Here is a 26,621-nt window from a genome sequence, read left to right as displayed (position 1 = left end):
GCAGGGGGGAGGTAAGAAACTCGGGTGGGGGAGCGGGGGGGAGGCCAGGAACTCGGGGGGTGGAGCAAAGATCAGGAACTCAAGGAGGAAGAAGGTCAGGAACTCAAGGAAGATGAAGGTCAGGAACTCGGGAGGGTGGAGCAAAGGTCAGGAACTCGAGGAGGAAGAAGGTCAGGAACTCACGGGGGATGAAGGTCAGGAACTCGGGGTGAGCAAAGGTCAGGAACTCAAGGAGGAAGAAGGTCAGGAACTCGGGGGGGTGGAGCAAAGGTCAGGAACTCGAGGAGGAAGAAGGTCAGGAACTCAAGGGGGATGAAGGTCAGGAACTTGGGGTGGGGGGTGTAGGCTGCATGGAGAGAACAGTGAGGGTGGAGGAAGAACGTGGTCCAGGTCTAAATTGGGGGGATGAGAGCGAGAACGTGATCCAGATGGGAATACGGATCACTTTCTCCCCCTTCTGTTAGATGTGGATCACATTCTTCCAACCCCACCCCCACCACCTTTACACTCACACCACGTTCTCTCTCTCCTCCCCCCTAGACCTGGATCATGCTCTTGACCATGAACGACAGTGATGTGATTGGAAAGCTTGACTCATGCTCGCCAAGTGACATCATTAGACTGGAGGAAATCCGGAAGTCGTGACACTGTCACTATTCACTTCGTACCCAATAAACCTGTTAACAATCTGTGACCCACACACAATACCCCATCAGCCACTGCAGCTCTCACCCAGAGTGTTTAGTTTGACGGAGTGATTAGCGACAGTGTGGGTACTTCCGGCTTTCGGTTGACCCGTGATGTGATCCTGCGCATGAGCCGGGCCACTCGATGACGTCATTCGTGGCACATGCTGAAAATCTACGGTTCTGCTAGTGATGTCACTTGCAATGACCTCACCCTCACCTGTTCTCGTTGAATGAAATGCGCCTCACTAAACCAACCTTGCTGCTCAAATTATATAAAATAGTCAATGCTTTAAATTTCACTCAATAAGTCAGGCAGCATTTACGGAAAGAGAAACAGGCTCGGGGAGCCTGCCTGTGACAATAAATGGATCAAATTACACATTGCAGAGACTTTGAATTACTCTCCAGCAGGCAGAATCAAATTACACATTCCAGACAAATTGTTGGGTGTGTCTTGTCCTCCAAGGGGACCAATCAGAAATCTGGTCCAACCCACCTGTGGTGCAAATAAACACAGCCACGAAAATTGCAGAGCAGAACATAGCCGTTTCTGCTGCCAATTTTCCCACCACCATTTCCATCAACGCCAAGACATAAGTGGATAGAGCGGCTGCCTGAAAGAGGCAGGAGACTCATTACAGTATGCAAATCGGCATCTTATCACATCAATAGAACCCTGATGTCATTTTCAGGCATTTTAGCTGATGAACACTCACTGCTGGACCTGCCCAGCCACCGCTGGACCCGCCCAGTCACCGCTGGACCCGCCCAGTCACCGCTGGACCCGCCTAGCAGTATTGCACAGAATGTCGGAAATGGACATTTCCCGTGATATTTAAAGGGGCACTATTACAAGTAGTCAGACCATTGGCATCTATCTGGAGGGTTAAAGGAGATTTATTGAGAGTGTTTACTGGATAAATTCTGATTTTTTTTGTGCATTTTTTTGCTGTTTCAACTATGGGAGTGATATTACTGGCTGCAGGAACAGGAGGAACAGGAGCAAGAGCAGCAACAGGTGGGGGAGCTTCAGGGAGTAGCACACAGCCCTGCAAGACATCCAGGAAGGGAGAGGGCTACTCGCAAGTGGCCTCACCCTGTTCATAGGGTCTTCAGGCTCAAACTGAGCAACTTGAACCTCAGTGAAGAGCAGTGTGTGATGAGATTGGGCTGGATTTTCCAAGCCCCGAGGAGGCGGGCATGGAGGCGGGACAGCTGGTAAAATCAGCAAACCCGCCCCCATCCCGCCTCCGTGCCCTTTTGCCAGGAGGCGGGAAGATGTACAGCTTCGGGTCCCGTCTCCTGGAAGCGAGAAAGGCATTTAATCCTTTTGACTGCCTGTTAACAGGTAGTTAACAGGCAGAAAAAAGGATTAGTGCTATTTTACCTTCACAGGTGAAGGCTTCCCAACCTCGAAGAACCCCGCCAGGTTGGAGGAGATGTGAAGGAGGTCTGCGCTGGTCGGAGGCACCTGGAAGTAAGGTGTAGAGGTGAGTGATGGGTGCAAGTGTGGAGTGGTAAGTATGTAAGGTGAGTGATAAGTTTAAGAAAGTGTGCATTTACCTTGTTTTCTTTCTACAGCCTTTAGCCGCGCTGGATGGGGAGAGCCAATATTCTCATCAATTTCACATAATGGCTGTTGGATCCTCCGATCTTACAGACATGTAAAATTTACAAAGTTGAAAGGTTTGATGAGTCCTCACCACAAAGGCTCATCAAACTAAAGAGAATGGCAGTGTTTGACAGCTTCACAGCGCTGTCAAACGCTATCATTTCTTCTTTCAAGAAGTCTTGACAGATAGCACGTCTGACGTTGACGTCAGTGACTTCCTCCCTAATTGGTCTGCTGAGCCCGCAGGGCGGGCTTAACAAGCTCAATCAGGGGAAAACCCCTCCAATTGGTTAGGCGAGGATGGAGGCGGGACATTGACACGACAAGCAGCAGTCCCGCCTCCAACTCCATTCACAAAATCCAGCCCATTGTGTTTCTCCCAACAGGCCATCGCAGAAGTCTGCAGGAGCTGCAGTCCACAACCACTGCTGGCATGGCATTGCCTGTGACAGTTTCGATCACTGCAGCTCTGTATCAGGATCATTTCAGGCTGCAACTGGAAACATATGTAACATGAGGTGGACTGCAGTGCGTTCTTCCATCGAGCAAGTCGCAGACACACTGTTTTAATGATTTTGTCACGTCTGCCATGGACTCCAGGAGCCAGCAGGACCTCAAAGGGCCAGGCTCAGACTGCAGCATCTCAGCTGGTGCCGGGGCAGTCTGGCCCAGTTGGCTTAGAAACATAGAAACATTGAAGATAGGAGCAGGAGTAGGCCATTCGGCCCCTCGAGCCTGCTCCGCCATTCAATGAGATCATGGCTGATCATCCAAACTCAGTACCCTGTCCCTGCCTTCTCCCCATATATAGCCTGCCATTATGGCAGGCATTGGTTGAGGGGATGGAAAGGGAGCATGCGTGTTACCATTGTGAGAAAGGGCAACATGCATCACTCCCATAGCGACACTGCCACTCCCATTGTGATGCGGATCAGCATTCCCAGTGATTTGCGAGAGAGCAAGCTGTAGGAGATTCTGTGATGGGATTGAAGGCCTTATCAGTGCATTCTCCCAACCTTTTGGAGGTGATGGTGCCCAGAGACTGAATGGGCAATAAAAGACACTGGTGCTGGTGCCACAGACTACTGGACAGAGGGGAAGCTAATCCTCCCTTGGTTCTGGTTCTCTCCTTTATGTTGTGAACCAGCTTGTCCTGCAGGAAGAGTGGGAGTGAGTTAGCGTGCCGTTCTTGTAAAGGGTTGTGTAGAGGTGTGAGGCAGCTTCATGTAGTGTGCATACTGAGAGAGAGAAGCAGTATTTGTGAGCAAAATGGAGAAGTGGTAATGTGTGATAAAGTGGCTCCAATGTAAAATGTGAAAACAATTAGCAGAAGAGTGAAATGCTTTACAGCTGTTACCAGAATTCTGTTTGCACCTGTTATGAGGACAGCAGCAGGTGAGTGTGTGACAAGAATGATAACTATGGTTGGTGCAGTGTCCCACTGTGATTGCAGGAGAAGCATGTGGAGTGGGGAGGGAAGTGTTTGGAGTGCTGGGTGGCATGGGGGAGAGGGAAGTGCTGTGGGGGGGGGAGAGAGAGAAGTGCTGGGGGGGAGAGAGACATGCTGGGGGGAGAGAGACATGCTGGGGGGAGAGAGACATGCTGGGGGGAGAGAGACGTGCTGGGGGGGAGAGAGAAGTGCTGGGGGGAGAGAGATGTGCTGGGGGGAGAGAGAGAAGTGCTGGGGGGGGAGAGAGACATGCTGGGGGGGATAGAGACGTGCTGGGGGGGAGAGAGAAGTGCTGGGGGGGAGAGAGATGTGCTGGGGGGGAGAGAGAAGTGCTGGGGGGGAGAGAGACGTGCTGGGGGGAGAGAGAAGTGCTGGGGGGGGAGAGAGACGTGCTGGGGGGAGAGAGAAGTGTTGGGGGGGGAGAGAGAAGTGTTGGGGGGAGAAGTGTTGGGGAGAGAAGTGTTGGGGGGGAGAAGTTGTGGTGTATGTGCCTTTAAGAGCAATTGTGGTGTATGTGCCTTTAAGAGCCCCAGGTGTGCGTAATGCCGGTAATTGCCACTTGGGCTATATAAGCCTGTGTATTGTGTATATCCTTTAGAAACCCCCCCCCCAGACTTGGTTAGTAAATACCTGTGAACCAACTCCTGTCTTCAGTGTCTTTATCTACACACGGACACTACAGTGGCGACGAAGTGGAAACGGACTTACCTGCAATTCGGCAGCACCTCAAGGACATCGATTCCTCCAGCGTCCAGAAGACTCAAGGAAGTAAGAGAAACTGTGGTTTCACCAGCTGGCCAAGCTGGTGACAGGTACTGCGCTAATCCTTCCTGGGCGTCAGGCTGGAGCTCCAGCGGCGGGCTCTACAGCTGAGACAGGCAGCAAAATCGGAGGCAAGCAATAACGGACTGGGAGGGTGCACTCGAGAGACGGCCGGCGCGGCAAGCAGGTCAGCGTTTAGACCTCCGTCGGGAACGGGTCTCCAACAGTGAATAAACGGAAACCACAGTAAAACAGTGTTGTTATCGGTAGCAGCGGCGGGAAAGCGCGGGAAGCGCCATATCGTTGCTACAGAGAAAAAAAAAAGCGCGGGAAGCGCCATATCTTTTCTGAAATGCCTAAATCTGGTAATATTGAGGCTTTTGATGGCGAAATAGAAGATTGGACCACATACGTGGAAAGAGTAGAGGTTTATTGCACTGCAAATGGAATAACAGATGAAAAAAAAGCTTCAGTACTTCTGAACTTAATGGGCGCGAAGACATACGGGTTGTTACGAAATTTAATCACTCCAGCCAAACCAAAGGACAAGACTTTTAAAGAAATTGTTGATACCCTGCAGGAGCATTTAAACCCAACACCGCTGCTGATAGCGGAACGATTCCAGTTCTTCAAGAGAAATCAACACAAGAATGAAAGTAACGCTGATTACCTAAACGAATTAAGAAAGCTATCAAAGTACTGCCAATTCGGAGCAGGACTATCGGATTATCTTCGAGACAAATTTGTTTGCGGTCTCTTAAGTGAAGGAACACAAAAAAGACTGCTTTCTGAAAAAGATTTAACATTGGACAAAGCTTTCAGTATGGCTGTATCATACGAAGCAGCAGCAAAAGGAGCTGCAGAGATACAACAAGGGACACAGGACTTCGGCACCCATAAAATGACACAGGAGTTCGGAAGATGTTATCGCTGCGGCAGATCCACCCATAACCAGAGGGACTGCTGGTTCAAGGGCAAAGCATGCAGGCAATGTGGTAAGATTGGACACATTGCACGGGTATGCCAATCTGGACAAAATAAATCCACTGACAGAAAACAAAAAATCAATAAAGAAAAGTACAGGAAGGTACAAATGATGACGGACAATAGCTCCGAAGACCAGAATAGCGATAGCGACTCTGGAAACAAGAGACTAAGCTGTCTCAAATTACATAATGTACTTGCCAAAGAGGATTACCAAACCATTTGGGTTACCCTCACAATAGCAGGGTCCCCAGTTAAAATGGAGCTAGATACAGGATCAGCTCTAACCGTAATAAATCGACTAGATTACGAGAGGCTATTTTCGCATATACCTCTAAAAGACACATCCATTATCTTAAAAACATATACGGGGCAGAAAGTCTACCCCAAAGGAAAAATAAGGGTGCCTGTGGTATACAACGGCAAAGAAATACAAAAGTTGTATTTATACATTCTACAAGATGGTGGTCCACCGTTGTTGGGACGTGAATGGATAAGGAAGATGCGTTTAGACTGGCACTCCATTCAGGCACTGACGGTGACCAGTAAGGAAAAAAACAATGATGACATCATAACTGAACGATTAAAAGACATCTTGGCCAACGCCAAAGAAGTGTTTCAAGAGAAACTAGGAACCTTGAAAGGCATCACCGCCTCAATAAAAGTGGAAGATACAGCAATTCCAAAAATTTTTAAGGCAAGACCGGTGCCATACGCAATGCGTCCGGCAGTCGAGGCAGAGCTGAAGAATTTGGAAAAGGCAGGCGTATTATCCAAAATAGATTGGAGCGAATGGGCAACACCCATCGTTCCAGTCATGAAAAAAACATTGAAAAATAACTCTGAGGAACAGAAAAAAATTCACATCTGTGGGGACTTTAAGGTGACTGTAAACCCGGTCCTTCACACGGTACAGTATCCTCTTCCGAGGATAGAAGATATTTTCGCCTCACTATCCGGAGGGAAACGTTTCACAAAAATTGACTTGGCACAGGCATATCTACAGATGGAGGTTGAGGAGACCTCTAAAAAGTATCTCACAATAAACACACACAAAGGCCTGTACCAGTACAATCGACTGGTTTTTGGAATAGCATCAGCTCCAGCTATCTGGCAAAGAGCTATGGAGCAAGTCCTGCAAGGGATTCCGGGGACTCAATGCTACCTAGACGACATCCTTATAACAGGAGAAAACGACAACGAGCACCTTGCCAATTTGGAGCAGGTGCTCACTAGGCTGAAAGAACGGGGCCTACGAGCAAATTGCCCCAAGTGCGAATTTTTCCAAAATCAGATATATTGTGGCCACATAATTAATAAGGAAGGGTTGCATAAGTCACCTGAAAATATTGAAGCAGTTATAAAAGCCCCAGCACCTGAAAATGTTTCACAATTAAGGTCATTCCTGGGATTAATAAATTACTATCATAAATTTTTACCGAACTTATCAACTATTCTACACCCTCTTAATGATCTTCTACACACAGGAGTGATTTGGAAATGGAACGAAGACTGTAAACGTGCCTTCCATAAATGTAAAGACTTAATCACATCCGAGAAAATTTTGGCTCATTACAACCCATCACTACCAATCAGACTGGTGTGCGATGCATCCCCTTACGGCATAGGAGCGGTATTGTCCCATAGATTCCCTGATGGCTCGGAACGGCCGATAGCTTTTGCGTCACGCTCATTGAACTCAGCTGAGCGTAACTATGCCCAGATAGACAGGGAAGCACTCAGCCTGGTATGGGGAGTGAAGAAATTCAACCATTACCTACACGGACAAAAATTTACCTTGCTGACTGACCATCAACCCCTCATCTCCATATTCAACCCTAAAAAAGGTGTCCCCATTATGACGGCACAAAGACTACAGAGGTGGTCCCTTTTTCTAGGGGCACACCAATACAACATTGAATACAAAGGGTCAAAACAGCATGGGAATGCTGACGGTTTATCACGCCTACCGTTGCCAACGATAGAAGAGGCACCTACAGTGGACCCAGTAGAGATATTCCACTTTACCATAGTGGAATGTCTACCGGTGACAAATTCTGCCATTGAAAGGGAGACAAGAAATGACCCTACTCTCTCACGGGTCTACGATTTAACAGTGAAGGGATGGCCACATGGCGAACCACTGTTGCCAGCATTCTCGCAAAGAAGAGAACAGCTGTCAGTGTGCCGAGGAAGCTTGATGTGTGGATCCAGAGTGGTGATTCCACCCAAACTCCAGGATAAAGTGCTAAAGGAGCTTCACGAGGGGCATCTGGGTGGAGTGAAAATGAAGAACCTAGCTAGGGCATTTGTATGGTGGCCAGGTATCGATGGAGACATCGAAGACATGACCAAGAGCTGCCTAGGATGCCAGAAGGTCCAAAATGCTCCGCCACAGGCCCCTCTACATCCATGGGAGTGGCCCTCATCTCCCTGGCAAAGGGTGCACATCGACTTTGCTGGTCCATTTATGGACTCAATGTTTTTAATCGCAGTTGATGCACACTCCAAGTGGCCGGAGGTAATAAAGATGTCCTCCACCACCACGGAAAAAACCATCACAGTATTAAGGACCATATTTGCCAGGAATGGGCTGCCGGAGCAGATATGTTCTGATAATGGACCGCAATTTGTGTCCGAAGAATTCAGAAAGTTCTTAAAGAACAATGGGGTAAAGCACTACACGTCCGCCCCATACCATCCCGCCACCAATGGATTGGCTGAAAGGTTTGTCCAGACCTTCAAGAAGGCCATCAAGGCCATGGGTAATGAAGACATAAAACTTCAGCACAAGGTGGATAACTTCTTATTTGCATATAGGAATGCAACGCATATGGTTACTAACCAAACTCCCGCCATGATGTTCTACAATAGAAACCTAAGATGCTGGCTGGATTTGGTCAAGCCCAACATCCGAAGGGACGTGGAGAACCGGCAGTTTCAGGGCATGAATGAAAGGCCAACTAGGGCCTTCCAGATAAGCCAACCGGTTTTGGCCCGGGACTACCGTACCAAGAAATGGCAGCCTGGAACTATCTGCACACGATTAGGACCACTGATGTATACCGTGGACATCGGAGACAGCATAATAAGGCGCCATGCTGACCAAATCATCAAGTCATCCGAAAAGGGACAACCTACACCACCACTCTATACATCTAACGATGAAGTAGAGATACCCATATCTACCTCCGATCCGGTGATACTGGAGCCCGATGAACCCGACACTGGCCTTCAAGCCGAATCAGCCTTGCCAGAAGAACCTACTACTTGGGCCCCCATGACTTTGATGTGGCACCTTGCTACTTCTTTAGGGCAGGCACAGGTTGATCTGGCAGAAATGTTATAACTGTTAAATTCTTATTCAATGCTGCTCCCTCACTGGTCTGATGATATCTAAATGGCCAATGATCACTCTTAGATTGATTGTCAGTTGGATATTGTGGGACTTGCAAATGACCCTTCATGCAGGCTTACTTATTGCTGGCCATACAGCCCAAAAATAATGTTATGATTGGCGGGGCGGAAGATGCACCTGTCACCCTCTGCTTGAAATGGGCCGGAACCAAGAAATAAAGGGTTCCATCCCAAATTCCTGCCACTCCACTCCCACTGCACTAGATTTCTGTGCCCCAAAAATTCTTAAGTTTCTGTGTTTACTCTTGTGGCTCCAGCCACTTACTTCCCACAATCTAGGATGATAGAAATGGCTGTGATTGTACCCGAGCTGATCAGGTGGGGTTGCGGAAGGTTGTCATCAGCCATGTGCATAGGAGGTAGCCCCATGTCCCCAAGCTCTTACGTTCTTGAGTGGGTGGAAAATTAGGGGATGGATGAGTGTCGCAGGATAAAAGCGTTGTGGCACTGCCAGCGAAACTGGCACAGACTTGCAAGCTGCTTCTGCAGTGATCCATACCAGTTGAACATTGAGGGATTGAAAACCTTTTCAATTGAAATAAGCTACTGGCTCATCTTCTGGTGTCCTATAGCTACTTGAGTGCAGTCTGTTATGCCTTGGACGTGAGGGAAGCCAGCCACTTGTTGCAAATCCCAGAGCTCTCTTATTCTGACTTTTGGTGTCCATAGGGAAGGTAATATATTGGCACAGAGAATTGGTGACCTGCTTGATGCAGTTGTGCACTGAAGATGCAGAACCTGCAAAGCATGGCCCACTGGTGCAGCAGGAAGCAGGTGCTTCTGCAAATGGCTACATAGGTCAGCAGCAGCTTGCCTGGTGAAGTGCAGCCTCCTGATGCAGTGCTGGTCAGTAATATCCAGGAAAGTGACACTTGGCCTGTAGACCTTGTGGGCTGTGTAAGGCCTTCTTCGAGCAGCCCCCTCTTACGTGCTATCTTCTAGCGGGTCCACCTGCTGCTCATCCTGGTTATTGAGGCCAACTGTTCCTCCATCCAAAGCAAAGAAGCAAAAAAAGCACCCATGACAAGCAGTGAGTGCTTAATCAGGGTACGGCAAAGCAAAATCAGAAACAGCAATCTGTAAGCTCAGAAGTTCCTTGGAAATCCACTATGCACAATAGCACACAGATCCCTATGGTCTGAGTGTCTGCAGCCAAGTGCTCCTTTAAATAGTACTTTCAGTCATGTCAGTCAGTTTGTGAAGCCAATCCAGTGAGGTTTTACTCAGCAGGTTGGCGCTAGGCGGGACTTCCAACCTGCCCGGTTAAAATCACGTAGGGGCCCTAATTACATGATAGAACCCTGAATTATGCATTTATTAATGAGACACCGACCTGTTTCCACCAGAATCAGCTCCCGTTTTAAAATGGCGGTCAGCGTGTTCCTGGCGGGAATGGGGTGGTAAGTTGATTCTTGCTATTTTAGTGGCCAATTCGCTCGTTCCCACCGGGTGGGTTGGGTTAAAATTGCCCTCGTTGTTTTTATCTTAGTTGTGACACCACTAAATCATGACTTAAACACAAACACACGCTCCCCAATCTCACAGTCAGACAATTTCAACTATGTCTATCCGGACAAAATCAAACTGTAACCACAGCAGTACGTGACCTTCAGTCCACCCAGCTACATTTTAGATTGTGTTGTTCATTGAAATACAAGTAGGATATTGACAAGTGACAAATGCTGACCATTAGTGTTTATAGTGAGACAGTTTTACTGCTGATTTTTAAAACCACTTCACGTTCTGAGAAACATCTACAATTCATAAGTCATTCTGACTGTTGGCTGGGTTGATATGCTGACTGTTGTAATCACTAAGAGTTGGGAAATTATTCAGACATATGGCACACCATTTCCTTTCATAGATTGTCATCGCTGTTTTAAGAATTTTCTGCATTTTCTAAACTACTTATTATGCATTGTCAGTGTTGTGCTACATTCATACTGTAAAAAAACACTCACTATTGCAAAGGGCAGGCAGAGGAAATGACACCAAAATAGTATATCAGAAAAAAAGCATTAAAGGCATGTTGAGAAAAAGTATATTTTCTAATTTTTCACTAAAGCCATAAAAATCCTACTTATGGGTACTTTTACCCGTATTCCTTTGTAACCTAGATGTAAATAAATGTTAATAAAAATATACAGCATGATTGAAATTGAAGTTTTGATTGCTTCAGAATGGTGGGCGACAGGATACTCTCATTATTCTTGACCAGAAGGTAGGGAGAAACTATGGGGGCAAGGTTGTTCCTCACAGGAAAGGAGACGAAATAAGAGGATGTGTTAACCTGAACCTTGTGTGTATGAGTCCACATAAAAAAACTGCTTATGGGGATTCAAATAGTTCAGGACATTCCCAATCGGTGTACAGATACAGAAGGAGAATTCCCAGGATCAGTCAATCTGTAATTTCAAGCACCCATGGAAACTATGAAAATGGCTTTTTAGGGAATAAAAAAATGAGGTCTTGCAGGTTTTTTTTATGTTGGCGCTACTGAAGGATAGTATTAGATCCAAAGAGGAGTCATATAAAGTTGCCAGAAAAAGTAGCAAGCCTGAGGATTGGGAGCAGTTTAGAGTTCAGCAAAAAAGGACCAAGAGATTGATTAAGAGGGGAAAAATAGAGTATGAGAGTAAACTTGCAAGGAATGTAAAAGCGGACTGTAAAAGCTTCTACAATTATGTAAAAAGATTAGTGAAGCCAAATGTAGGTCCCTTACAGTCAGAAATGAGAGAATTTATAATGGGGAACAAGAAAATGGCAGAGCAATTAAACAAATACTTTGGTTCTGTCTTCACGGAAGAAGACACAAATAAGAACATAAGAACATAAGAAGTAGGGGCAGGAGTAGGCCATACAGCCCATCGGGCCTGCTCCGCCATTCAATAGGATCATGACTGATCCGAACCTAGACTCATGTCCACTTCCCTGCCCTCTCCCCGTAACCCCTAATTCCCCTATCTGCTAGGAAACTGTCTATCTCCGTTTTAAATTTATTTAATGTTGCAGCTTCCACAGCTCTCTGGGGTAGCAAATTCCATAGATTTACTACCCTCTGAGTGAAGAAGTTTCTCCTCATCTCAGTTTTGAAAGGGCAGCCCCTTATTCTAAGGTTATGCCCCCTAGTTCTAGTCTCACTCATCAGTGGAAACATCCTCACCGAATCCACCCGATCAAGCCCCCTCACAATCTTATATGTTTCGATAAGATCACCTCTCATTCTTTTGAACTCCAATGAATAGAGGCCCAACCTACTTAACCTTTCCTCATACGTCAACCCCCTCATCTCCGGAATCAAACGAGTGAACCTTCTCTGAACTGCCTCGAGAGCAAGTATATATTTTCTTAAATATGGAAACCAAAACTGCACGCAGTATTCCAGGTGTGGCCTCACCAATACCCTGTATAACTGCGGCAAGACTTCCCTGTTTTCATACTCCATCCCCCTTGCAATAAAAGCCAAGATTCCATTGGCCTTCCTGATCACCTGCTGCACCTGCATACTAACTTTTTGTGTTTCATGCACCAGGACCCCCAGATCCCTTTGTACTGTAGCACTTTGCAGTTTTTCTCCATTTAGATAATAACTTGCTCTTTGATTTTTTTCTGCCAAAGTGCATAATCTCACGCTTTCCAGTATTATATTTCATCTGCCAAGTCTCTGCCCACTCACTTAGCCTGTCTATGTCCTTTTGCAGGTTTTTTATGTCCTCCTCACTCACTGCTTTCCCTCCCATCTTTGTATCGTCGGCAAACTTGGATATGTTGCACTCGGTCCCTTCCTCCAAATTGTTTATATAGATTGTAAAGAGTTGGGGTCCCAGCACTGACCCCTGCGGAACACCACTAGTTACTGATTGCCAGCCCGAGAATGAACCATTTATCCCAACTCTTTGTTTTCTGTTAGATAGCCAATCTTCCACCCATGCCAGTATATTACCTCCAATCCCATGATTTTTTATCTTGATCAGTAATCTTTTGTGTGGCACCTTGTCAAATGCCTTTTGGAAGTCCAAATACACTACATCCACTGGTTCCCCCTTATCCACCCTGTATGTTACGTCCTCAAAAAATTCGAGCAAATTTGTCAAACATGACTTCCCCTTCACAAAACCATGCTGACTCTGTCCTATTAAATTATGTTTATCCAAATGCCCTGTTACTGTTTCCTTAATAATGGACTCCAACATTTTACCAATCACAGATGTTAGGCTAACTGGTCTATAGTTTCCAGCCTTTTGTCTACTTCCCTTCTTAAAGAAGGGCGTTACATTAGCAGTTTTCCAATCTGCCGGGACCTTTCCTGAGTCCAGGGAGTTTTGGAAAATAACCACCAATGCATCCACAATCCCTACTGCTACTTCTCTCAAGACCCTAGGATGTAAGCCATCAGGTCCGGAGGATTTATCCGCCTTAAGTCCCATTATTTTACCAAGTACCACCTCCTTAGTGATTTTAATCGTGTTTAGCTCCTCCCCCCATAGCCCCCTGTTTGTCCAGTGTTGGGATATTTTGAGTGTCCTCTACTGTAAAGACTGATACAAAATATTGGAACAACGTTTTTTGCCATCTCCATGTTCCCCACCACTAATTTCCTGGTCTCATCCTCTAAGGGACCAACGTTCACTTTAGCCACCCTTTTTCTTTTTATATAACTGTAGAAACTTTTGCTATCCGTTTTTATATTTTTTGCTAGTTTACTTTCATAATCTATCTTCCCTTTCTTAATTAATCTTTTAGTTATTCTTTGCTGGCTTTTAACTTCCCAGAAATGCTAGGGAACCAAGGGTCTAGTGAGGAGGAATTAAAGGAAATTAGTATTAGTGAAAAAAAATAGTGCTGGAGAAATTAATGGGACTGAAAGCTGATAAATCCCCAGGGCCTGATAATCTGCATCCCAGAGTACTAAAAGAGGTAGCCATGGAAATAGTGGATGCATTGGTTGTCATCTTCCAAAATTCTATAGATTATGGAACAGTTCCTGCAGATTGGAGGGTGGCAAATGTAACCCCACTATTTAAAAAGGGAGGGAGAAAGAAAACAGGGAACTACAGACCGGTTAGCCTAACATCAGTAGTAGGGAAAATGCTAGAGTCGATGATAAAAGATGTGATAACAGGACATTTAGAAAATATCAACGGGATTAGACAAAGTCAACATGGATTTATGAAAGGGAAATTGTGTTTGCCAAACTTACTGGAGTTTTTGAGGATGTAACTGGTAGAATAGATAAAGGAGAACCAGTGGATGTGGTGTATTTGGATTTTCAGAAGGCCTTTGATAAAGTCCCACACAAGAGGTTAGTGTGAAAAATTAAAGCACATGGGATTGGGGGTAATATACTGCCATGGATTGAAAATTGGTTAACAAACAGGAAACAGAGAGTAGGAATAATTGGGTCTTTTTCGGGGTGGATGGTATGTTGGCCTTCATTGCAAGAGGATTTGAGTACAGGAGCAAGGATACCTTACTGCAGTTGTACAGGGCCTTGGTGAGACCAAACCTAGAGTACTGTGTGCAGTTTTGGTCTCCTTACCTAAGAAAGGATATACTTGCCATAGAGGGAGTGCAGCGAAGGTTCACCAGACTGATTCCTGGGATGGCAGGACTGTCGTATGAGGAGAGATTGGGTCGACTAGGCCTGTATTCACTAGAGTTTAGAAGAATGAGAGGGGATCTCATTGAAACGTATAAAATTCTGACAGGGTTCGACAGACTGGATGCAGGGAGGATGTTTCCCCTGGCTGGGGGGTCTAGAACGAGGGGTCACAGTCTCAGGATACGGGGTAGGACAGTTAGGACTGAGATGAGGAGAAATTTCTTCACTCAGAGGGTGGTGAACCTGTGGAATTCTCTACCACAGAAGGCTGTGGAGGCCAAGTCACTAAATATATTTAAGGAGATAGATAGATTTCTAGACACAAAAGGCATCAAGGGGTATGGGGAGAGAGCGAGAATATGATATTGAGATAGAGGATCAGCCATGATCATATTGAATGGCGGAGCAGGCTCGAAGGGCTGAATGGCCTACTCCTGCTCCTATTTTTCTATGTTTCTTTGTTTCTATGCTAGGAACCTTGCAACTTGTCAGTGAATTGCTGGGGCACTGCGCACTGTTTTTCAATATGTGCTTCTGGTGACAGCATAAACCTGGAAAATTATCCCCTGTATGTCTTTTCCAAGAATCCTGGGAGCTATTTCAGTTCTCACTATTAATAATACAGTATCACAATTCATTAATCTGCAGTTCTCAACAGCGGAACTTTTCATTTTGATGGCAGCGAACTATGAACAGCAGAGGCAAACTGAGGCAGAAAAATGTGTGATGGTGTTGTAGTTGTATCGTGGTTTTGGCATAGCCAAGAAACGGTAACTGGCAGGTGTCAACAATTGAACAGTGGCTGTGAATGATCTTCCTGTGAGCTTTGAAGGCCACTGTTGCCATGAATGGCTCTTCTCTGTTGCTCTGGGGTGATTAGGATAGAATCTGTCAATTTACTATTTCAAACTGTGTTGAGAAAGTTTTTGAGGCAACACTGAAAAGAGTTTATGATGATATACTTCCATTATCCTGATCAATCTTGTACCAAGAATTCTGTCTTGATGCTTTATGCTCAGAATGTTTCAGAGAAATTATGGATTACATAGATTGCTTCTGAGTGATGTGACCTAGTCAGGTGCTTGATGCCATCATACAATTTTTTGTATTCCTGGTCAGTACAGATATAACGAGCCTCATAAAATGATACGCTCTGGGATAGAATGTCTTTTTTCTTGAAGGAGAGCTTTTAGGCAGATTTGGAGAAGCTTTGCAAAATTTTCCTGTATGCTATATTCTGCATAATTCAGCCACACCAAATGAGATCGCTGTGGATCTACCTCATGTTTCTCACTTTGTGTAACCAAATGTGAGCTTCATAAGGATTAATGTTTTTCTACTTTCCCAAGGTTGCATTAACGGATGTTAAAAAAATCAAATACAATACACATCAATATTCAGTGTAATCATTGTGTGTTATGTGATCTATGCATATACCCTACTCCTTATACGTTGTGACGTTATCCTTTGATAGCCTTGTGCTCTTTCTAAGTGCCCATGCAGTGCTTGTTGTTAATGCTCCCCATGTGTTATCAGTGGTGGCATAGATATTGAAAGAAACAAGCACATCAACATTGGTAACTGAAGGCCATCTCAGCCAGGTGGCAACACAGGTGCCACTCACTCATGTCTCAAGGGCATTTATACCTCTTCAGGTGAAAGGGTGGGTAGCTGACCTGCTTCAAGCTTCTTCTACTGCTTCTCTGATATTGCCTCCCTTCTTGTGCAGCATGTCGGCAGGGGACTACTGAAGGCAGCTTTACACTCTAAGCAGAAATGTGGAGGTTATTTTTCATAAAATTACATTTTAGTGAAATAGTATTTTCATAATTAAGTGCATGTGACCTTATGCAGAAAATAAAAGAATAAAATATTCATTTAGCACTTTGAATACCATCTGAACACTGAAATGCACAAAAGTCCACAAGATCAATTTCTGTAAACATAGTTTTGGAAATAAACCAACACAAAGCCTATGTAAGAGGATACAGTAGAGTCCAGTAGTTTCAAACCTGGGCCAGGTTTTTGACTAGATCTATCTGCATGAAATATTTGTCACGCAAGTAGAAAATATCCTGGGGTGTGGATGTAAACAATTGTATGAAGAACTTGTTAACAGCAATATAATATAATAAGCATATATCGGAGATCCTACACTCAAATACTGCCAAATGTCTACAACAGTTTTTACCTTTAATTTTGGAATAACTTACATCATTCTCCCATCTCTGGAGGAAGCTCTAAGAACATGCTTTTTCTTACTGTCAAAAACTAGGAATGTTGAAAGTAAATCTGTAAATTGAAATAGGCTGTTCTAATTAATAAAATCCATTCATGTGTAATGCTAATTCACATCAATGTATTGTCATTAGCTAAAACTGGCATCTGCATGGGGATTATAGAAAAATATAAACATTTGGAAAAACTGGAATAAAAGCTTGTGTGTTTGTGAATATGATACACTGGAGATTTGTTCACTTTAATCTAGCAGGAATTTTTAAAACATGTTTAAAGCATGTTTAAAACATGTTTAATTCTCTTGCCCTCCCCTATCCCCCATCGTCTATATAATAGATAGTTGCTACAATCATGGCAATTACCGGGATTGTAATGATGGCATATGCAGATGGTTTCCACGGCGATTCAATCATTGGAGTAGCGCTGGCTGTTGGATCTGCCTCCACATCAGCATTATACAAGGTAAATGCACCAACTTGTATTTTCTAAAGATTAAGCACATTTATGGTTCTGGGATAATAGCTCTTAACTCTTATAATTGGCATTTAGTGCCAGGTTAATGTGACTGTTATATGGTCAGTTCTGTCACACACCTTTACTAGGCCATGTTTTACCAGCTGCATGCTGTATTCGCTTCATCTCCCATCAAAATCTGGAGCCACACTACTTCTCTTTGATGTACTAGTGTTCTTTTGGAAACCCATTAAGAAACTTCAGAATCAACATTGCCCATCATTTACTGTATACATCCCAACCTTTAAATGATTGGAAACTCAGTGGAATTCAGTGAGAGGGTGATCCAGTGCTAATATCAGTGCCAATTCCCATGTCAACATTCATTATCATACATGGCAACTTTTTTGAGTTTACTTTGAAAACTATTCCACAGAGATGTTCTCCCCAAAAAACTTCTCCTAATTAAGAGTGACAACTCTGCAGAGAGTAATCCTGAAAAATTCTTCCTACTCATTGTAAGAAATGAACAATAATACTTCTTTCTGATTTTTATCAAGTTTACTGAACAGTGTATCTATATATCAGTCCCTGAATGACACATTGTCCCTTCGGTATTAATGTGATTGTTGCTATTTTCAATTTTTATGGATCTGTCTTCTTGCTTAATATCTAACAGCAATTCTATAAACAGAACTTATTGTCTAATATTCAGCTTTCCTCATATAGGTGTGTACCTGGGGGATTAATGGTTACCCCCATCTCCAGTAATCTACTTACTATATTTAATGGACTCTCACACTATGTTACCAAAATCTCTTCGAAATATAGGGCGCGATTTTCCCATTGGAGGCGGGTTTCGGTTTGGGTGGGTTCCAAATCCGCCTCCATTGTCAGGTGGGAAAAATTTGTGATTTTCCCCTAATTGGCCAGTTACTTTCAGAGGTGTGGGTTCCCCACGCCCAATTAGTCTTTTGGGACTGAAACTCGCCTCTGCTGTCATCACTTATCCAGCTTCATTTAAGGGCTGCTTGCTGCCTTGGCTCATTCCACTGGTTTTTGGTCGATGGTGCACCACCTCCAAACTTTTATCTCCTTGAAGAATGGCCAACTCCAAGGCAAGGGCCTCCCCGAGGTTCTCGGATGAGGCGCTGGGTACGCGAGAGCTAACAGGGAGGTGCTCTTCCCCTCATCTGGGAGGAAGAGGCCTCCAAAGAAACCAAGGCTGTGTGGGTCCAGTTGGCAAGGAATATAACCTCCAGATCTGTGTGCAGATTGGGTGATTATTTCTGTTTATTGATGATTTGCCATCCCTGTGTGAATGTATTAAAATTAGGTGATGGCAAACTGTTAGCGTGATAGCATCTGTTATTTCAGCTTAGGCAGCTCCACATTGCGGGCTCCGCGACACTTGTGTGGTCAGGTTGGTGGTCAGAGTGAAAGGAGGCCAGAGAGTCATGTCAATTGTCTATCATGTGTTAAGAAGGAGCCAAGCACATGTGTCACAATGGGCAACCTATGCAAATCTGGCCAGGATGAGTGCATCCCTTGCATCACGGGCAGCCATGTGCTCGCGTGCTGCCGCCGCTGCTGGTTGATACGCCGCTGCTCAGTCCTCCTCCTCCTCCTCATCTGAGGAGGCTATGAACTAAGCCACTTGCTCATCAGGAAGCTGCAAGCCACGACGCTGTGCCATGTTGTGCAGTGCACAGCAGACCACGACCATTTTGGAGACCCTGGCTGCTGAATACTGCAGGGTTGCATCTGATCTGTCAAGGCATAGGAATCGCATCCTCAGCAAGCCAATGGTTTGCTCGATGATGGACCTGGTCGAAATGTGGCTGGTGTTGTAGCGCTCCTCAGCCTCGTTAGCTGGCCTCCTGATCGGCATCATTAGCCACTTCTTCAGGGGGTAGCCCTCGTCACCAAGGAGCCATCCGTTAAGTTGGTTTGGCGGATTGAAGAGCGGAGGAAATCTAGAGTTCCGCAGGATAAACAAGTCATGGCAACTACCACAGAACTTGGCACAAACATGCAAAATCCCCTTCTTGTGGTTACACACCAGCTGTACGTTGAGGGAGTGGAAGCCCTTGTGGTTGACAAAGATAGCTGGGTTTTGATGGGGTGCCCTGCACCACTGGCAAGCCTGCCATATTTGCAAAGCCAACTGAACGCGCGGTTAGACTTGCTTGATCCCTTGAGAAGTGGATGTAATTGTGAGCCTTTGCGTTATGCAACTGCGGGCGGCTAACTGGGAGATGCCGCTGATGTCTGCTGATGATCCCTGGAAGGAGCCTGAGGCAAAAAAGTTGAGTGCGGTGGTGACTTTGACAGCCACTGGTAAGGGGTGTCAACCCGCTCCTCTGGGCTCCAGGTGTTGGTGCAGCAGTGCGCAGATGTCTCCGACAACCTCTCGCGAAAGTATCAGCCTCCTTTGGCACTGCTGCTCAGTCATGCTGTGGTAGCTCATCCTCTGTCTGTAAACCCTGAGAGGAGGGTATCTCCTGCGGCGACGTGCTTCCATGCACTGGTGCCTTCTGCCCTGTGCAGCACCAGGTGGGTGAGCAGGAGGTTGGCGCTCCTGCTGCTGTTGCTACTGAGCTGCCTGGTTCTGCTGCTGCCGTGGCTGCTCCTCATCCAAATCTGAGGTCCATGATGAAAGGAAATAAATAACCTCCATTGGGGAATCGCTCAGTCCAAGCGGGGAGAGGGTCTTCCAAGGAGGTACCACAGTTGAGAGATAGAAGCTGCAGCACCTCCGACTTCGGTAGGCCTGCTAAAAGTGCTGAAAGACCTGTGGAACAAACGTTCTGCCACCTGCAACTGCTCCCTGATGAAAGCTCCGTTTTAATGGTGGAGCTGCAGCTGTGAGGAGGCCACCCACTTGTCAACCCGCCAGGATTAGCTGGCGTGGTTTAGGAGGGTCGTGCAACCTGCACAAAATATGGCAAAATAGCAAAGGCCTGTCAAAATAGGATTATAGAGGCCCTTAACGACTATTTAAGGTCTTAACTACCTCTCCTGACTGATGGAGGCGGGACCGAATCGCACCCATCAAACCCGCCTCCGGCAAAATTGCGTGGAGGTGGGTTGGAGGCGGGTTCCAAACCCGCCCTCACTTTTTGCGATTTTGCCAACTGTCCCTCCTCCAAACCTGCCTCTTCGGGGCTGGGAAAATCGCCCCCTATGGATTTTACCATAGAGAAAAACAGCAATTTCCAGACAAAAGCAATCAATATCTTTACAATTGTAGTGATATAAAGCACAAAGGTCAGGTACATTACCCAGCTATAATATATTAAAAAGTTTGCATCTCATGCACTTTCTGTCAACTTTTCCATTAAAAATTCCTGTATCCACATTTTAATGGAAACTGCCTGTGACCTTGTCACTGTAATTACACTTTTCCTCTGGTGGAGGTGCTGTGCACCACTACTTGTCTTTTGATATTACTCTCCTACTGTTGGTAGAGTCAACTAGTTAATCTCCAGAGGCATTGCTTATGGACAAACAGAAATCTTTACTCACTGTCCTTCAGTTTTAATTTACAAAAAGTTAAATTAAATGTAGTCCTTGGCTAAATTTATTTAAAGATAAATAACCCAAATGTTATATTTTACAACATATAAACATATAAATAGCCTTGGCCTCCTCAGATGTCCTCAGGTGTTGGAAGGAAGAGGGTTTCTAGCTTCAAACCTTCACAGAAAAATATTGCAGTTCTCCTAAAATAAATAAATTATTAGTTTTACGTCACCTAGGCTATCGCCTTAAATGCAAAATATGGAGATATAATGACAAGTGAGTTTTCTAAGCCTAGAGATGCAGACTGTGATCGTGGCAGGCATCTCCCCCATGCATTCCCTTAGTCCTAGAGGCACACTTAATGAGTTCACTTCTCCTCCAATCTCACCGTACACATTCAGAAATCCCTGGGATTCTCCGGTTTCTTGTCCCTAAGGGAAGCAATGGGCTTGATTCTAACCCCCAGGATGGACCTCCAATGTGCCCACTTCCGTTGTTAATGGAGGTGGATTGGGGAACGGGCAATCAACCTGCTCTCAGGAGGCGGATCGGTCACTAAAATATTTTAAGGAGTCTGCGTGCCTCATTTAGATATTTAGTAATTTCATCTTTGATTAAAGATTCCAATGTTTTCCCTACCACAGATTTTAAACTAACTGCCCTGCAATTACCCAGGTTAGCTCTGTCTCCCTATTTTGAAAATGATTGTTACATTGGCCACTCTCCAGTCTTCTGGCACACATCCGCTGTCAATAGAACACTCAATAGAACTCGGAGATATAATTTTGAGGGTCACTGATATCTATTGGTACATATCCTCCCACTGGCTGGGAAGCTCTTTGGGACATGCTGATGATGTGGAAGGTGCTATATAGATAAAAGTTCTTTCTTCTTCTCCATACAAAAATGTGAAAGGAAATTGGAAAAACTCACCCTTTGAAATACTGTACTGAGAGGCTAGATCAGAATTTGGATCTTAGTTTTCTAACTTCACAGCTAGCAAATTATCATGATACTGGTTACCTCTGCAGACCTCAATAGGCAATATGAGGCAGGTTCCTACTTTAAAGAAACAATACAACCTACTATTAATCTGCAAAAAAATTCCATAGATTGTTATCCCAGTGTCTTCCACTACTGAATTGTGTTACAACTAGGAAAACAGGTTGGAATCACCACAAGGATGTATCACAATGATAGCAGCAGGTCAGACAGCATGTTCCCATGGCAATACTGTACTAATGAGCAGAAAACAGAGGATAATGGGGTCAAATTAGCATCAGTCACCAAATGCTTTTCTGAGAAACCAGTTCATTTAGCTTCCTGTTCATAAGGTCTGATTCTTGACATTGTACTGTGCTACAACCAACTGCTTCTGTGATTTAAAACCCTAAAAAGGGGACCAGGATAAAACAGAGCGGAATATATAGATGCTTACAATGATAGAGGAGATGAATATAAGGGGTAAAAATTTGCCTGGGGTGGTAGCACAAAACGGGCAGTATCGCATCGGCTGCCTGTTATTCTATTCAATTATATTGAAGTCAATGGAACTGAACATTGGGCCTGACGTATAATGGGCAGCTGATACGATATCGCCCATTTTGCGCTATCACCCAAGACAAGTTTCTACCCCTTTAAGACTGTAAAATTCGCACTGTATTGTTCACTGTTGATTGGTTAAACTTCTCTACTTTGAAAAGTTATATTTCACCAGAAGCACCAAGGGATCTTGAATTCAAACCGATTATTCAAGCTTCAGTAAGACAGGGAATTTCACAGTCAGCCTAATTTAGCTCTTAGCAGTGTCAGCAGCCCTTCTGAATTTAATCTGCTAATAAATCTCCCATGAGGCTGTAATTGCTGGAACGCAACAGCACATATGGTTGTTAATCAGTTCCTTTTGGGACAATTGCTCTGTGATACTGTACTTGTTTGGCTTGAGAAAAAAATATCATTTGGTGAGAAAAATAACATTTTGTGAGCAGGAACCTTGCAAAACAGATCCAGCTACGTACCAAGTTCCTGTAGTTTGTCCACCTGCTTGCTGTGGCTGGTCATGAATCAACTGGACAAGTAAAATAATCTGAGTGGGGCCTGCGTGCCTCTAGGAGACCAGCCAGAAGGTAATTGTTTTCTTCCGGAGGGACCAGAACAAAGACTCTCAGCGCTGGAGGCCTTTTTAGACACTGTTTTGGACAACATCCAGAAGGCCCTGCATCCGAGGGACGTTACTGCAGCAGCGGTTGGATTTCCGCCCTAGATTCTGCACACAACTCCTGCCAAACAGTGAGTCTGGACATGGGGAACTTTAGGCCAGCACTAATGATCTAAACCTAGATACCCAGGTCGGGCAAGTATGGTCCAACTGAGATGCACCTAGGCACAGAAGCGGGAGGAAAAAGGGGGCCCTAAACTGCAAAATGCAATAACAATCTGTAGCACATATGGTTGTTAATTAATTGTTTGATTATTGTTCTGTGATGTTATATTTGTTTGGATTGAGAAAATCCTTAAATTATCAATATCCTTTATGAGATGACTTGAATAAGTATGTTTTTTCTCAACTTTCAGTAATAGTGGGAATTTTAACTGTCTTCTGCACAGGTATTCTGAATTTATTGTTCAACAGACAGCCATTTTCAATATTTAATGCAGTTTTACACAATATGTAAAACATTCCCCTGTAGTATATTCTCTAGCTGAATGTTCAGTGGCAGGGCTGAGTATAACATGTAACTGGAAAACCCCCAAACTTGGCTAATTCAACTTTACCCAGACATCATAAGATTAATGTTCCTTTACAAAGGCAAGTCCCTGTCGGTGTTTCATGCAATTTGAACTGGTATGTGCCAAAAAAGTGGGGCTTGGCTGAGCACTTCCAATGATTCTCATCTGGTTCTGGGGATGTACATGATGGTGGTCAGTTGGGAGGTCAAAGCAGATGCAGAAACTCAAAATTAATCCTCCTCAGTTGGCTCTAGCCAAAACATCTAACAAATGTGCAAGAGGGACTTCTTCCTACAGAAATTTATACTTTCACTACATCCTTATCAATGTTCCCTCTCATTTTTTTTCGTGCGCGGTCCCTTTAACTCGCTGCATGGCCCATTCAAATTTTCGCACCTGCACGGCTTCTGTTTCCTACCGAAGTTATCCACTTCGGTAGGAAAAACAGAAAGGCAGAGTATTAGTTAAATGGTGATAGTTTGGGAAATGTTGATGTATAAAGGGACCTGGTTGTCCTTGTACACCAGTCACTGAAAGCAAACATGCAGGTGCAGCAAGCAGTTAGGAAAGCAAATGGTATGTTGGCCTTCATTGCAAGAGGATTTGAGTACAGGAGCAAGGATGTCTTACTACAGTTGTACAGGGCCTTGGTGAGAGCACACCTGGAGTACTGTGTGCAGTTTTGGTCTCCTTACTTAAGAAAGGATATACTTGCCATAGAGGGAGTGCAGCGAAGGTTCACCAGACTGATTCCTGGGATGGCAGGACTGTCGTGTGAGGAGAGATTGAGTTGACTAGGCCTGTATTCACTAGAGTTTAGAAGAATGAGAGGGGATCTCATTGACACGTATAAAATTCTGACAGGGCTAGACAGACTGGATGCAGGGAGAATGTTTCCCCTGGCTGGGGGGTTCTAGAACGAGGGGTCACAGTCTCAGAATATGGGGTAGGACATTTAGGATTGAGATGAGGAGAAATTTCTTCACTCAGAGGGTGGTGAACCTGTGGAATTCTCTACCACAGAAGGCTGTGAAGGCCAAGTCACTGAATATATTTAAGAAGGAGATAGATAGATTTCTAGACACAAAATGCATCAAGGGGTATGGGGAGAGAGCGGGAATATGGTATTGAGATAGAGGATCAGCCTTGATCATGTTGAATGGCGGAGCAGGCTCGAAGGGTCGAATGGCCTACTCCTGCTCCTATTTTTCTATGTTTCTTCCATGTAAAAGCCGGTGAGCAGCCTGCAGGACCTCCAGATCGCTGGGCAGCCACGCTGTTTAGTGGGAACGTTGATCCTTATGTAATTCTTATTCTGTGTTTCTCCTTCAATTTTTATCAGCACATTTGCTGTTTTCAACAATATGGCTGTCCCTGGGCCTCTCCGGGTCTGTGCGGGCAGAGGTCCCGTATCCCAGGGACGCAGGTGGTTTGTAGGCGCCCCTGGGATCACATGGGCTGGCCCAACCAATAAAAGAGGGGCCTTGGCCTTTCACCCTTGTTTCTTAATAAATAAAAAGTTACATTCTGGGCACTCTATTTTGCAATCGGTGAGCAGGACTAAGTACACAATCCATGACTGTGTGAACGTTGGCAAGTAAACAAAATGAAATATAAATTAAATTATTATAATACATGTGTTGCAATCAAGAGCTGTGAGATTGATTGCTGGCATCACAGGACTGAATTATTACAAAAGACTGGAGAAACTATGGCTTTTTAGCCTTGAAAGGAAGCAACTTTATGGTGACTGTATAAAATTATGTAAGATATAATAAACAGCACAGAAAAGATAAATCCAGAACATTACTTCAAATTAAGACATGACAATAGGACAAGAGGGCATCCATTCACAAGATAATTACAGATGAGGAAGGCTATTCGACATATCTTAGTGACCCTAAAATTTCCCCATTGCAGCATCCCATTGCTCTTTAGTCCATCCCATCTATTGATATGTGTTTGTATGAATACACACTTCCTGATATCAACCCTAAAATTACCTTTTACTAGTCTAAACTTTTGATCCCTTGTCCTACATTTACAATGTAATTTATGGTATTTTTCCAGATTTACCTTTTCCATACCATTTACAATCTTTATGGGCCAACATTTGCAATTGGAGGCTTCCCGCAGGCGGATGCCCCTGACCTGCAAAAATTCTACAAATGTACCTGGTGGCCCGGGAGATACGGAGGCTTGCGATCCTGGGCCTCTCCGGGTCTGCACGGGCAGAGGTCCCATATCCCAGGGATGCAGGCGGTTCGTAGCCCATATGAAACTCCCATAAGTATGAATGGGGATCACTTAAAAAATACACCAACACAAAAAATACACCAACACATGAAATACATTTTTTTAATTACATATTTAAAATTAATTAAAATGCCATTATACGTTTTTACGGAGCTAAAAATAAACTTACCTTATTGAAGAGTATTTTTAATTTATAAATGAGTGATAAAATTTTATTTTTCTATTTTTTAAAACTCTTATGCTGGTAAAAGCAGACCTTATGCCTGCTTTTACCATGCATAAGAATTTGACAGGCATTCAGTGGGCGGAAGTTGTGCAAATAGCGCAATTCTCTACCCGCAGAGGCCCATCTCCCGTGGACATGGAGGATCCGTCAAGATAATTCTTGACAGATCACAAGTGCCCGGTTTTAGCGCATGCGCTTCGCCTGCCTAAACCCAGAACTTGCGCAGCCGCTACGGGCACGTACACACATCATATGCACCCATAGGGGTCACAAAATACAGCCCTGTATGTCAAGAGGCAAGATCAGGATGGCTAGTGTAGAAATTTAAAAATGTCAGTTATAAGAAATATGGTGACATCAAAAAATAAAAAGGATTGAAACTGATTTCAACACCAGGAAGTTAAGATCTAGTTTGGAAGAGTGAGTGTAAATCACTCTCCAAACCCAAAGCAAACTTTAGAGCAGTTCACCCTCCATTCAATTTGTGGAGTATAAATGAATGTTCAAAGTCACAATCAATACTGCTGCAGTCTTGAAGTAATTTTAGGTAAGCACAAATGATATCATCAAACCATTATCTGTTACAAACAGATGACAAAATGACAAAAAATCATCTCAAAACACGACTTTGCATCACTTGCACGATCTGATCCCGGCAAAGTGATGCATCGTTCTTT

At 44.6% G+C, this 26,621-nt stretch overlaps 1 protein-coding gene across 2 annotated transcripts in view; it reads left to right on the top strand.

Annotated features, from left to right (window-relative positions):
- Positions 1-26,621, top strand: part of slc35f4 (solute carrier family 35 member F4) — a 350,033-nt gene that overhangs the window by 272,799 nt on the left and 50,613 nt on the right. For both annotated transcript variants that reach the window (XM_086003260.1, XM_086003261.1), the window contains exon 5: positions 17,091-17,216. In XM_086003260.1, the coding sequence (XP_085859386.1) occupies positions 17,091-17,216 (126 nt within the window). The remainder of the gene's footprint in view (positions 1-17,090; positions 17,217-26,621) is intronic.

Source organism: Somniosus microcephalus, chromosome 12 (assembly GCF_052327205.1).
Source record: "Somniosus microcephalus isolate GS21.2 chromosome 12, FLI_Smic_1.0, whole genome shotgun sequence".
NCBI classification, from domain to species: Eukaryota; Metazoa; Chordata; class Chondrichthyes; order Squaliformes; family Somniosidae; genus Somniosus; species Somniosus microcephalus.
This window is presented reverse-complemented; position numbering and strand designations above follow the sequence as displayed.